This window comes from Rana temporaria, chromosome 12 (assembly GCF_905171775.1).
Source record: "Rana temporaria chromosome 12, aRanTem1.1, whole genome shotgun sequence".
Classification (NCBI taxonomy): Eukaryota; Metazoa; Chordata; class Amphibia; order Anura; family Ranidae; genus Rana; species Rana temporaria.
In genome coordinates this window covers 107,979,830-107,994,830 of record NC_053500.1, presented here as the reverse complement: position 1 = coordinate 107,994,830, position 15,001 = coordinate 107,979,830, and the positions used below count along the sequence as shown (strand labels likewise).

The window sequence follows — 15,001 nt, the reverse complement described above, 5'->3', positions numbered from 1 at the left end:
GCGCCCCTTTCGCCATATGCAGCCCTGCTCTGATCTCTCCCCCTCCCTCCCTGTCAGCTCCTTGCTGTGCATCTCTGTCCCGTCCACCGTTATTAGTACATCTCAAAAAAAAAAAAAAAAAAATTATTTAATGGTCACTGGCAGCCCCTTCAATATATTTGACAGAGCACACTGTATATATCTTTTCCAAAAATGGCTATTTAGAGCGGTCTTCAGGCCGGTCATGCGAGACTCGCGGCCGCTGTACAGCTCCAAGACAAGGCATCTGCAGGAGAGGCTGAGCGGCCACGTGATCTCCCTCTGGCTGACATCAGAGGAAGGTTATGGCCCCTCCTGCAGAAGCCATCCATCAGAGCTGAAAAGCGGCCACGGGTCATGTGACCGACCTGAAGACAGCTCTAAATGCCTGTACAATTACTTTAATTTCCTTTGCCGGGGACATAAGAAGGGGGGGGAAATCTCTAAATATGGGGAGAATCTTACCTTTGTTAACTGTCACCATAACAGGTGTCCCCACTGAAAGATTTCCCCTTTATCCCTGTTCTGGTGACAGCTGTAAAATTGTAGAGTTTCTCCCCCTAATTTTCCTACCAGGTGAGAAGGGTCACCGGAACAAACAGTATGTGATTCTTCCAAGCAGGTGCACAATCAGCAATAAAAATATATATTTTTTTTAAAAAACACACTTACTGGGGGCGGTTTACCATTTCCCTTCTTTTTTGGATAAAAGTAGATTTTTATATATTTTATATTAAAAAAACAAACAGAACATACAGAGCCCATTCACACAGGGGCAACACGACTTTGGGAGGCAACTTGGACACGACTTGAGTATGAATCATCAGGCAACTTCAAGTCGCCTCCAGGACAGGAGGCTTTCCAGTGGCCAATCAAACAATCAGCTCTGCGGGAGGGAGGAGGGAGGGAGGTGTTTGCCTGAGAAATGTAGGTTATCTTCCTGTATTGTTGTTTCAGTTAAGACAGTGATCCGACTTCTGAGGCAACTTCCATTGAAATCAATGGGTACAAGTTGCCTAGAAGTCGGATTGAAGTAGTACAGGAACCTTTTCTGAAGTCGGAGCAACTTCAGTAGTGTACATTAAGACGGCTCCCATCCATTTTCTCGACCGCGCGACTTGTGGCAACTAGAAGTCGGATCCCAGGTCGCCCCAGTGTGAACCGGCTCTAAAGTCAAAAGATCAGTTAACCTGAGATAAGACATACAAGTGATAAAAACAGTTCTCCTCCGAAACACAACCTGTAAGAATTAAAGACATACCGCAACATTGCCGCAAGTCTGAAAGGCAGTGAACATGAACATAAAGGCAAAGCCCAAGATGAAGATGTTCATCAGTTTCTTCTGTTCCGGAGTCATGGTTTCTCTCTTAGGATGGATTGATTAAAAAAAAGAAATAGGAGGACACAATCCTGTACAAAGGGTGAAACAGAGAAATCGCCATTAACAATAAATATATCTTTACCATTTTTTATTATTAATTTTCTTTTAGGCAACATATCATGTTTTTTTACAGATTGCATTTTATTTTATCTTTTCAACATAATAAAAACATTGTGACTTACAAGCTCTTAATCATATTTAGTCTGCTCATATTTTTCATTACCGGGTACGTTACTTCGCTCATTAGCAAGTTGATGGGGTGGGGGGGCATCAACTTGAATGATTTTTATTCATTTTTTATTTTTAGGCAATTGAAAACCTTAAAAGTGTTTTTGCTTCAAAATAACAAACATGTTATATTTACTTGCTCCTTGGAATAGTTTTGCATTGAGCAGCCCTGATCCACCTCTTCTCAGGTCCCCCCGCTGGCGCTCCTGGCTTGTGTGTGCTCGCTCCCAAGCTCCACTCGTGTGATCCAAAAGGCACACAGAGTGCAGCTTAGCCCCCCCAACCACTCCTTATTGGACGTGATTGACAGCAGCAGCAGCCCACAGGTCCTGCTGCTGTATCTTTGCCAATGAGAAGGTAGAGAGCTGGATCGAGATAAGGCTTAGGCAAGTATAATATAGTGGGCTGAGGGGGATTCCTGCAGCACAAATGGGTTTTTACCTGAATGCAGAGCATGCATTCAGGTAAAAATCTTTAAAGGATAAGTTCACCTTTATAGAAAAAAATAATAAAATGCACATTTTTTAAGTGCATTATTTTTGGTTGCAGGAGCCTGTAAAGCACTGCACCAGCGATCGCCGACACCATGCAGATCTCCTGCAGGCCTGTCAGTGTATCTGCTTCTTCGTACAAGGAAGCCGATACATGCTGTCAGGAAGAATGAATGAATGAGCTGTGAGCGCCGTGGTAGTTCATGGAAAACTACAAGCCGACAGCTGCCGAATCTTGTCATTTTCCATTCACAGAGCAAGCTTGGTGTTGCAGCTGGGTGGACACTGGACAATGCCCCGCACAACCACTTTTTTTTGTTTTAAAAGTTAACAGCTAGCGGGTGGAGAAGAACCCCTGGTAGCTGGCACAGCAGGGATCGGGGAGGTGCGGGGGCCAGTGCATTCATAACAGGTTACACCCCGCATATGAGTGTAAAAATGTTATAAGAGGTGAACCTATCCTTTAAGCCTTTAGAACTACTTTACGTAAAGTTGTTTCATTTTTATTGCACATTATTTTAGACACAATGACATCACCGGGTTTCTGTGCTTCTCTACGCAATGCAGACAGATAACGTCTGGAGTAAGAGACTGGCAGGGTGCTGTACATAGCACCTTGCCTTAATACTCCTCTTGACAGACTTTAGCTCTGATACTAGCAATGGGCTGCCTCTTGAGTGAAGTTCTGCAAATATCAAAATACCTTGATGGGTCAAGATCAGCCTGGAGGAGTGGGCATTGCTAGGTAGAGTCCATTTACACATTCCCAGTCAGTGTTGATGGGATATGGGGGGGGGGGGGGGGGGGAGAATATTCCTGCCTGGCAGAATACAATGGTTGCTGCCAGTGGCAGTAACCTTATGCAGAAAAAAATTCAACATTCTGGTTTTGATTGATCGATCAACTTGGGTACAATCAGCCTGCCCATACATGCTTCAAATCCCTGTCAGTTCACCACATTTGGCTGGTTTAATGGACCATAGAAAGAGTCTGTAGGGGTGTCCAACTCCCTGCAAGCCCCCCATCGCTGATCTTCTGATACAGTACAGCACGTTAATGTGATGTCACCCTATGACTTTTAGTGTATTACTGACAGAATCAGCAGGATAAAATAAAAGAACAAACCTGAAATGAAAAAACAAATTCAGCCACTACATCCAAGAAATGTCAAGTCACTATAGATGACATTTTTATTTTGGGGTTTACATACATTTTGAAGTACAACTATACAAAACATTAATATCCTTTCAAGTGTATTGTGTGTAGGTAGCTGGTGTTGGTTAGGCCAACTATACATGCAGGGGGGTTGATATAAATAAAAAATTTAGATTTTTAGTTTTATTTAACCACTTAAGCCCCGGACCATATTGCTGCCTAAAGACCCAAGGTGTTTTTACAGTTTGGGACTGCGTCGCTTTAACAGACAATTGCGCGGTCGTGCGACGTGGCTCCTAAACAAAATTGGCATCCTTTTTTCCCCACAAATAGAGCTTTCTTTTGGTGGTATTTGATCACCTTGGCGGTTTTTATTTTTTGCGCTATAAACAAAAATAGAGCGACAATTTTGAAAAAAATGCAATATTTTTTACTTTTTGCTATAATAAATATCCCCCAAAAACATATATAAATTTTTTTTTTCCTCAGTTTAGGGCGATACGTATTCTTCTACCTATTTTTGGTAAACAAAATTGCAATAAGCGTTTATCGATTGGTTTGCGCAAAATTTATAGCGTTTACAAAATAGGGGATAGTTTTATTGCATTTTTATTATTTTTTTTTTTTTTACTACTAATGGCGGCGATCAGCGATTTTTTTCGTGACTGCGACATTATGGCGAACACTTCGGACAATTTTGACACATTTTTGGGATTTTTGTAATTTTCACAGCAAAAAATGCATTTAAATTGCATTCTTTATTGTGAAAATGACAGTTGCAGTTTGGGAGTTAACCACAGGTGGCGCTGTAGGATTTGGTGTACACTGTGTGTGTGTTTACAACTGTAGGGGGGTGTGGCTGTAGGAATGACGTCATCGATCGAGTCTCCCTATATAAGGGATCACTCGATCGATGCAGCGCCATAGTGAAGCACGGGGAAGCCGTGTTCACACACGGCTCTCCCCGTTCTTCAGCTCCGGGGAGCGATCGAGACGAAGCGGCTATAAACAAATAGCCGCGCCGTCGTCCCGGATCCCTCCCCGAGGGGACCCGACCGCCGCAAGTCGCGGGGGGGGGTCCCGATCGGACCCCCGACCCACGTCTAGGCAGGGACGTACAGGTACGCCAATGTACGTGCCATTCTGCCGACGTATATGTACATGCGGCGGTCGGGAAGGGGTTAAAAAAAATAATCAATTTTTTTCAAATTTTATTTTAATAAAATGCTTTTGAAGTAAAAACCTATCTAAAAGATAGTTTTCTAAATATACATTAAGGCCCAGATTCTTGTAGATCGGTGTATCTTTGTGCGGGCGTAACGTATACTATTTACGTTACGCCTCCGCAACTTAGAAGGGGAAGTGCTGTATTCTCAAAGCACTTGCTTCGTAAGTTGCGGCGGCGTAGCGTAAAAAGGCCGGCGTAAGCCCGCCTAATTCAAATTTGGAAGATGTGGGCGTGTGTTATGTAAATGTTATGTGACCCCACGTAAATGACGCTTTTTACGAACGGCGCATGCGCCGTCCGTGGACATATCCCAGTGTGCATTGCTCCAAATACGCCGCAAGGACGTATTGGTTTCGATGTGAACGTAAATGACGTCCAGCCCCATTCACGGACGACTTATGCAAACGACGTAAACATTTTAAAATTCGACGCGGGAACGACGTCCATACTCAACATTGCTACGCCTCATATAGCAGGGGTAACTTTACACCGGGAAAAGCCAAACGTAAATGGCGTATCTGTACTGCGTCGGCCGGGCGTACGTACGTGAATTTGCGTATCTAGCTGATATACATATTTCTAGGCGTAAATCAGCGTACACGCCCCTAGTGGCCAGCGTAAATATGCAGTTAAGATCCGACGGCGTAAGAGACTTACGCCGGTCGGATCTAATAGAAATCTATGCGTAACTGATTCTAAGAATCAGGCGCATAGATACGACGGCTCAGACTCAGCGATACGACGGCGTATCTCCTTTGAGAATCTGGGCCTAATAATTTATTTTATTCAGCATGAAATGGAGCACAAGACTGTATATTCTGCAATATTTACATTTTTGGTAAACTCATTCAATGAATTCAAGCTCCGCAAGCTGAGATAATACGCATTGCATTGATGCATTCACACAATTTTACAGTAGCCATGAGATGAAAAAGTTCAGGAAAATTCCTTTATCTCATTGTTTTGCAAATGTATGTACACTACAAACTGTATGATCGAATCGGTTCTGATATCGCCGTTTTACTAACCTGACAGCTTATTATTCTAAATAGGAAACCTTTGTTTTGTTTGTAAATATTAAACCACTTATGGACCAGTAGATCAGAGGAGGCGTCACTGCGGGACAGAGATGACAGTTGCTATTTAAAAATTATGACTTAAAATCAAGTTGATTTAAATCAAAAATCCACCCTGCATACACTGTTTGAATATACCAAGTTTATCCATCAATAGGTACAACCAGCCTGCTGGATTCTTGTTTGATTATTGCTAGCAGCTGCTACAGCCTCCGACGATAATCACTGTCTCCTCCTGTGGGTATGACTTCCCCAGCCCGCAGCAGACAATGTCCCGGCAGGAGGGATTCCCGCATCAACCATGTCTGTGGTTGCAGAGAAGAAATTTGCTCTGTGTATGGCCAGGCCTTAAATGGAGACACAAAGGCTGTATACAGGGGCGGACGCATGGCATGAAGCGCAGACAGCACTGCCACACTGCCCCAGACACAAACACCAACATTTCTGTATGCAGTGTGGGGCCTCAATGAATACACCTTAATGCCTGCACCCCTGCCCATCCCCCATCATGTCTGGTTCAGAAGTTCCTCAATGAGAAGCATCTGTACACATTTCCCAAACCTTCCTGCCAATAAACAAAGAATTCCATCAGTCCAAGAGGGACAATAATCTGCACCACATGTCAGGGAAATGTACATCCAGTTTTGTGTCCTTTTTTCATGAAATACTGTAGAAGTTTGGCTTATACCGCTAAACCAGCGAGTACACCGCGCTACAAACTGCACCGCACCAGCGGTCCAAATCAGATTTTCTTTTAAAACAAAGTATTGTTTCCATGTACTGTGGGTATAGAATTGGGTATATGGGATTGTATGAGATTATATATATTTTTTTTTTATGGTTGAACTGGATGGACTTGTGTCTTTTTTCAACCTGACCAACTAGGTAACCATGTACTTAAAACAGGCACCCAATCCATATTCCATGTGTATCGTCTTTATACATATTTTTGTTTGTTTGTTTATCAAACAACCCAATGGTGATTAAACCACTTGTAAACACTGTGCCCGGCGCATCGCTGAGATGCCGATGCGCGTGCCTGGCGGCCGCGATGTCCACCAGATACCCGCGATCGGCGGTGACAGCAGGGATGTGGAGCTCTGTGTGTAAACACAGAGCTCCACGTCCTGTCAGGGAGAGGAGACCGATCTGTGTCCCTTGTACATAGGGACACAGCATCGGTCACCTCCCCCAGTCACCCCCCTCCACCTACAGTTAGAACACACCCAGGGAATACATTTAACCCCTTCCTCACCCCCTAGTGTTAACCCCTTCCCTGCCAGTCACATTTATACAGTAATCAATGCATTTTTATATCACTGATCGCTGTATAAATGTGAATGGTCCCAAAATTGTCCGATACGTCCGCCGCAATATCGCAGGCCTGACAAAAAAAAAAAAAAAAAACGCAGATCGCCGCCATTACTAGTAAAAGAAAAAAAAATAATCAAATCTTTCCCCTATTTTGTAGGCACTATAACTTTTGCGCAAACCAATATACGCTTATTGCGATTTTTTTTAACAAAAATATGTAGAAGAATAAGTATCGGCCTAAACCAAGGAAAACATTTTTAAAAAATATATATATATATATATATTGGGATATTATTATAACAAAAAGTAAAAAATAGTGATTTTTTTCAAAATTGTCTGTCTTTTTGTTTATAGCGCAAAAAATAAAAATTGCAGAGATGATCAAATACCACCAAAAGAAAGTTCTATTTGTGGGGAAAAAAATGATAAAAATATAATTTGGGTACAGTGTTGTATGACTGCGCAATTGTCATTCAAAATGCGTCAGCGCTGAAAGCTGAAAATTGGTCTGGGCACGAAGGGGGTTTAAGTGCCCAGTAATGAAGTGGTTAACTACCACCAAAATAAAACTGTGTAAAAAAAAAAAAAATAAAGTGGAAGAAGGAGAAGGTCATATGGGTACATGACTGCACAATTGTGAAAGTGCGACAGCACTCAACCCACCACGTGTGAATATGTATCAGGATGGTAATGTCCATATTCCCACGTGGTGGGTTGAGGTTGTCTGAAGTGGCTCAGTTGGGGATGAATTTTTGCACCACTCGCTATCCAGAGCTTTGATATCAAATGCCTGATTGATGCTCCCTTCTGGTAAAGCGTATTTAACCACTTCCTTACTGGGCACATAAACCCCCTTCCCACCCAGACCAATTTTCAGCACTAACGCAATTTGAATGACAATTGCGCGGTCATGCAACACTGAACCCAAATTATACTTTGATCATTTTTTCCCCCCACAAATAGAGCTTTCTTTTGGTGGCATTTGATCATCTCTGAAGCAATAAGCGTATATTGATTGGTTTGCGCAAAAGTTATAGCGTCTACAAAATAGGGGATAGATTTATGATTTTTTTTTTTTTATACTAGTAATGGTGGCTATCTGCGATTTTTGTCAAGCATGCGATATTGCGGCGGACATATTGGACACTTTTGACACTATTTTGGGACCATTCACATTTATACAGCGACTAGTGCTATAAATATGTATCAGTGTGACTGGCAGGAAAGGGGGTTAACACTAGGTGGCGGGGAAGGGGTTAAATGCATTCCCTGGGAGTGATTCTTACTGTGGGGGGAGGCGACCGATCTGTGTCCCTATGTACAAGGGACACACCATCGGTCTCCTCTCTCCCTGACAGGACGTGGAGCTCTGTGTTTACACACAGAGCTCCACGTCCTTGCTGATCTAGGCCACCTAGCGGCCGCCAGGCACGTGCATCAGCTTCACGTGACACGCCGGGCACAGTTTTTCCCCCCTGCGCGCCAGGAATGTAAATAGAAGGACATCCAGGGACGTCCTCCCGGCAGTTGAGAGCCGCGCTGTGGATGTCTTTCGTCTACAGCGCGGGTGTCAAGTGGTTAATCTTCTCCCCTGGGTGGTGGATGCACATACATACAGTGGTGACTCCTTTAGTCCTACACTCCAGGATTCCCTCCCATCATCATATATGAATAGATTAACTTTTTGATCACCAATTGTACAACTAATTCTGTTTCCCTGGTTGCACAGCACACTTAATTTAGAGATCCTATCAATTAAATGATGGAGTTCGTTTTTGTATATGTTAATCACATTTTATTTTGTATACACCGCTGTTAATACTCAATATTTGATTTTCAGCGCTGCTCTGTTTTCACTCTACTCATTCCTGTTTGTGGTGAACTTTTTGACTTCATTCATTTCTTTTTTGGACTACAACTTTTTATATATCATCGATGTCTGTTGCATGAATTGATATCTTTCTTTATTCACCGAGTTTGTAGCGCTGCACTTTTTTCAATTTAGCGGAGTTCAATGGAGAAAAAAAAAAAAGAAAGAATTCTGTGCATCCAGAAGTGGATTAGATACTCTGAATGCAACTAAAATGTGTAAACAAGGGCATTGAAATGCAGGAGAACTTGATTTGAGAAGCATAAGGGCTCTTTCACACAAGAATTAAAAACCCCACCTACAGGGGAGTATGCCATACAGTTCTGTACACAGCAGTATAGTAGGTTATGGGCCAAGTCACACAGTTGTTCCCATCAGCCTAACATTGCACTGTGTTAATCAGCCTAAAGTGGAGTTCCGCCAAAAAAAAAAGCGGACTTTTAAAATAAGGACACTCACCTGTCCAGGGTGCCCGCAATGTCCTCACTCGAAGCCGACCCGTCCCTCAGCTCCGGGTGGAGGTGCCGGCATCTTCAGCAAGGCCTCATGTACACTACTGGTAAATGGACGTTTAGGAGCAGTCGGGCTTTTTTTCCCCCCAACTGCCCCTGAACTCTCCTGTTATCTTATCAGTATTACATGTACACAGGGTCGTTTATAGTCGTTTCTAGGCAAAATAAAATGGGTTCAGAAGCTGCGTTTAGAAGCATTTCAAGCGCCATATGCTTATAAATGTGGCAACTAAGATTTAGACGCTTTTTGGTTTACAGGCGTTTTTCATTGTTGGCTACTTTGAATGTTTTTTTTATTATTTTTTTATTAAACGCTTCTAAGCGCAAACGTTGCAAAACGCTGCATGTAAACGCAGCAAAACGAATGTTTTAAACGAGGATTACCATTTGTCAAGTTAAATCTTTCAGGAGAGTTTGTAAAAAAGTGTTCTGTGTACATGAAGCCTTAGGGAGTCAGGAAGTGAAGCCTTGCGGCTGAAAACCCGAGTTCCCAACTGCGCATGTCGCCCTGAGCATTCTGACTGGTCCCTGCTGTCTTCTAGGACCAGTGTGTCTCCCAGAAGACAGCAGGGCCCCCCCCCCCCAGGAGGGGCCAGACATGGCATAGATCGTCGTGGATTCTGCAGCGATCTTTCACCAGAAGTGGAAGCAAATACCTGTATTAGATGGGTATCTGCTCCTCCCTCTCCCCTGAAAGGTGTCAAATGTGACACCGGAAGGGGGGGGGGGGGGGTTGGGAGGGTTGGGTTGTAGAAACCAGATAAGCGGAAGTTCCATTTTTGGGTGGGATTTTTCTTTAAAAAAAAACAAATACTGTAACCCGGGCCATATTTTACACAGTACACATGTAAACGACGTTGCTAATGTTTACTAGAGCACACAGACCCTGTTGGCCCTCTGTTCAGGGCTGACACAAAAATATCAAAACTATATATACACTTTGAAGAATAAATGTTGGCCCTCATTGATGAATCTGCAGTATTATCTTGGCCTTCAGCCATTGAGAATTATCTGAGGTCATTATGCACACATGCTGCCCTATCAATGACTCATTCAGGGCCGAGACGTAAACATAAATAGTGTGTAACCAGCAGTAATAGTGTGTAATCACCAGTGGTGGCTGTGCTGGCTGCACAATGTTGATATTTACATGTCGGCCCTAAGCAGCGGCCAATAGGGTCCATGTACACTGTACGCATGTAAACACTAGCGCAAACATTATACATGTACAGTCAACTCTTTACGCAGGATCCTGCTGGCAGCATACGTAAATCAATACAGCTGGGATTAATGAAGCCTACGGGTAGGGATGAGCTCCGGCGTGTTCGCACAGTCCATGTACAGAGCCCCCCAGGAAGTTGGCACCGCGCTAATCACAGGCAGGGAGACATTTCCCAAAGCTCGGCTGCAGAGATCGGTAAATGTCTCACTGCCTGCGTTTAGCGCAGCGCGGTGCTGACATCCTGGCGGTCTCTGCACGTGGACTGTGCGAACACGCCGGAGCTCATCCCTACCTACGGCTTTTATTTAATTTTTTAAATACTTTCCAGATAACTTAACCACTTCAATACCGGGCACTTTCTCCCCTTCCTGCCCAGGACAATTTTCAGCGCTGTCGCACTTTTGAATGACAATTGCGTGGTCATGCAACACTGTATAAAAACAAAAGTGTTATCATTTTCTGCCCACAAATAGAGCTGTGCTTTGGTGGCATTTGATCACCACTCGGGTTTTTATTTTTTGCTAAACAAACTTAAAAATATAAAAGTTTTTCTTTGTTATTAAAAAAAAAAAAAAAAAATTCTCCTTCACTGACGGGCACTGATAAAGAGGCACCAATATGTAGAGTTGATGGGTACTGACAGTCATTACTGATGGGCACTGATTGGCATCTGTGAAGGGCACTGACAGGCGTTACTGACGGGCAGATGTGGTGGGCACCTCTGATGGGGGCTGAGCTGATCATTGATGCTCAGCGCATTGATTGTTTCAAGAAACTATTAGATCAGCACCTGAACAACCACAACATACAGAGATATACAATGTAATACTGACATATAAATAACACTCATAGATTGGACTTGTGTCTTTTTTTCAACCTCACCTATTATGTAACTATGATTGACAGCATCAGGAGCCAATGGCTCCCGCTGCTTTCACTCTGTCCAATGAGATGAAAGCCAGCTGCTGGAGCTGTGGTGCTCGCGCACGGCGCTGGATCGATTGTCTCAGGTCTGCGGCACTGCAGCAAAAAAGGGTTTTCACCTTAATGCATAGAATGTATTAATTACTTGCCAACCAGCCGCAGTTATACGGCGGCAGGTTGGCTCCCCTGCACGAGATCACGTAGATCTACTTCATCTCGTGAATCAGCCAATAGGGGGCGCGTGCGCGCCCCCCGCTCGCCCCTGGTCCCGGCGGGCGCGATCACCGCCGGGCACCTGCGATCGTTCGTTACAGAGTGAGAACCGGGAGCTGTGTGTGTAAACCCACAGCTCCCGGTCCTGTCTGGGGGAGAAATGCCTGATTGTCTGTTTATACAATGTATAAACAGCGATCAGTCATTTCCCCTAGTCAGTACCACCCCCCCTTCAGTTAGAACACACCCAGGAAACATACTTAACCCCTTCCTCGCCCCCTAGTGTTAACCCCTTCCCTGCCAGTGGCATTTTTATAGTAATCCAATGCATTTTATAGCACTGATCGCTATAAAAAATGCCAATGGTCCCAAAAATGTGTCTGAAGTGTCCGAAGTGTCCGCCATAATGTCGCAGTACCGATAATAATCGCTGATCGCCGCCATTACTAGTAAAAAAAAAAATATTAATAAAAATGCCATAAAACTATGCCCTATTTTGTAGACGCTAAAACTTTTGCGCAAACCAAACAAACGCTTATTGCAATTTTTTTTTACGTAAAATATGTACAAGAATACGTATCGGCCTAAACTGAGGAAAAAAAATGTTTTATATATTTTTGGGGGAGATTTATTACAGCAAAAAATTGTCGCTCTATTTTTGTTTATAGCGCAAAAAATAAAAACCGCAGAGGTGATCAAATACCACCAAAAGAAAGCTCTATTTGTGAAGAAAAAAAAAGGACGCCAATTTAGTTTGGGAGCCACGTCGCACGACCGCGCAATTGTCAGTTAAAGCGACGCAGTGCCGAATCACAAAAAATGACCAGGACCAGCAATATGGTCCGGGGCTGAAGTGGTTAAGGCGAAAAACTGAGCCTTTACAATCCCTTTAAAGGCGTCATAAAGGTTTGTTTTGTATTTTCTAAATAGGTTCCTTTAAGCTAGTGCATTGTTGGTTCACTTACCTTTTCCTTCTAAATGTTTTTTTTCTTTGTCTGAATTTCTCACTTCCTGTTCCTCCTCAGTAAGCAGTTCTGGCTGACTAACCCCCAACCAGAACATGGGGGCAAGCTTACAGAGGAGGAACAGGAAGTGAGAAATTCAGACAAAGAAAAAAAAACATTTAGAAGGGAAATCGAAGGAAAGGGTAAGTGAACCAACAAAGAAACCTATTTAAAAAAAAAAAAAAAACCTTTACAATCCCTTTAACCTCCTGAGACCCGCGCTATAGTCGAATGACGGCTACAGCGCGGATCTGAAAATCCAACTATACGTCAATTGACGTCCGCCCCTTTGGGCGTTCCCCGAGCGCGCAGCGGGGAAACTCTTTGTTGGCCGTGTCCCTTGGACACAGCCAATTACAGATCGCGGCGAATGGCCAATCAGGGTGGCCGTTTGCGATGCGATCTGTGCGGCCAATGAGAGATGATCTCATATGTAAACATATGAGATCATCTCTCATTGCCGGCTCTCACAGAGACAGCGTCCTGTCTCTGGAGAGGAGACCGATCTGTGTCTCTTGTACATAGGGACACAGATCGGTCACCCCCCCACCTACAGATAGAACACTCCAAGGCTACACATTTAACCCCTTCCTCACCCCCTAGTGTTAACCCCTTCAATGCCAGTCACATTTATACAGTAATTAGTGCATATTTATAGCACTGATCGCAGTATAAATGTGAATGGCGCCAAAAATGTGTCAAAAGTGTCCGATGTGTCCGCCATAACGTCGCAGTCCCAATAAAAATCGCAGAACGCTGCCATTTCTAGTAAAAAAAAAAAAAAAAAAAAAAAATAATAATTCTGTCCCCTATTTTGTAGGCACTATAACTTTTGCGCTTATTGCGATTTTTTTTTTTTACCAAAAATATGTAGAAGAATACGTATCGGCCTAAACTTTTTTTTAAAAATTGGGATATTTATTATAGCAAGTAAAAAATATTGTATTTTTTTTTTTTTTTAAATTGTCGCACTTTTTGGTTTATAGCGCAAAAAAACAAAAACGCACAGGTGATCAAATACCACCAAAAGAAAGCTCTACTTGTGGGGGAAAAAGGACATCAATTTTGTTTGGGAGCCACGTCGCACGACCGCGCAATTGTCAGTTAAAGCGACGCAGTGCCGGAAACTGAAATTTCACCTGGGCAGGAGGGGGGTATATGTGCCCAGTAAGCAAGTGGTTAAGGTGCCATTGTATCCAGATAATCAAAGTTTTTCAGTGTACTTGTCGGTGGTGATAAAGTCACGTCTGATGGGTACAAGTCCCGGGACGTAGACTGTGTCTGTATACACTTCGCACACACAGGTGTACAGCCATTCATGTCTATGGAGGGGCTCCCAAGAACACAGGAAGGAGGAGGAGTGTGCCATTACATGAGCCCTCAGGACACAACTAATGACACTTTGTTGGACTCCATTCATTTTCTGCAATGATAGAAAACAATAGAAAGAACAGCCAGACACGGGATAGGCACAGGAGCCCCCCATACAGTGTACACACCATGCTGCCATCCCTTCCTAGGGGTCCCCTCACTCCCCCACACACAGAGCCCCTTCTCCCCCTTACCTTGGTGTCCGGACCCCCCAGCAGCTCTCCTCCTGAGCAGTGAGCACACCACAAGTTTCTCAGTCTGAAGAGCCCAGAAGTCACCAGTCAGCTGACCTGGGGAAGCCGAAGCAAAGCTGCAGCTGACGAAGGCGGGGCGGAGCTGAGGATGTCGGGAAATGGAGTGCAGAGGTGACGGTGCAGATTTGGTGTGAGGGGATTGGTCTGCGGAGAGCGGCACACCGCTCCGGAGAGACCGCTGAGAGCAGCGCCCTCTGCCGGAGGAGGAACACACCCAACAACTACATCACCCGGAGTCCTCTGCGGGCACAGCCCAGCGTGCTGATAAGGATAGGTCATGTGACTGGAGGGGGTCCAAGGGGAAATGTGACCTGATTTATGATCATCCCATTTTCTATATACTGAGTGACAGTACACATTAATATATGTGTGATGACCTGTGTGACTGCACCATTCTGGATGTTACATGCTCTATAACTTCAAGCTGTTCTTTGAGTTAAGAGGAAAACCTTTAAAATAGAACTATAGACTATGGGGCCAGATTCAGAAAGAGATACGATGGCGTATCTCCTGATACGCCGTCGTATCTCTGAGTTCCGACGGTCGTATCTATGCGCCTGATTCAGAGAATCAGTTATGCATAGATATCCCTAAGATCCGACTGGTGTAAGTGTCTTTACACCGTCGGATCTTCGGCTGCAATTCCAGGCTGGCTGCTAGGTGGCGCTTCTGTATTTTTTACGCAACGAATATGCAAATGAGGAGTTACGCCGATTCAGAAACGAATGACCGCCCGGCGC

At 44.0% G+C, this 15,001-nt stretch overlaps 1 protein-coding gene across 1 annotated transcript in view; it reads right to left on the bottom strand.

The window, feature by feature from the left end:
- MFSD11 (major facilitator superfamily domain containing 11) overlaps nt 1–14,357 on the bottom strand; it is a 95,200-nt gene extending 80,843 nt beyond the window's left edge. Inside the window, exons 1-2 of the mRNA XM_040330102.1 lie at nt 14,202–14,357; nt 1,280–1,428 (exon numbers count right to left, since the gene is read on the bottom strand). Coding sequence (XP_040186036.1) covers nt 1,280–1,375 — 96 coding nt within the window. The 5' untranslated portion in view covers nt 1,376–1,428; nt 14,202–14,357. The remainder of the gene's footprint in view (nt 1–1,279; nt 1,429–14,201) is intronic.
- Between the last annotated feature and the right edge of the window lie 644 nt (nt 14,358–15,001).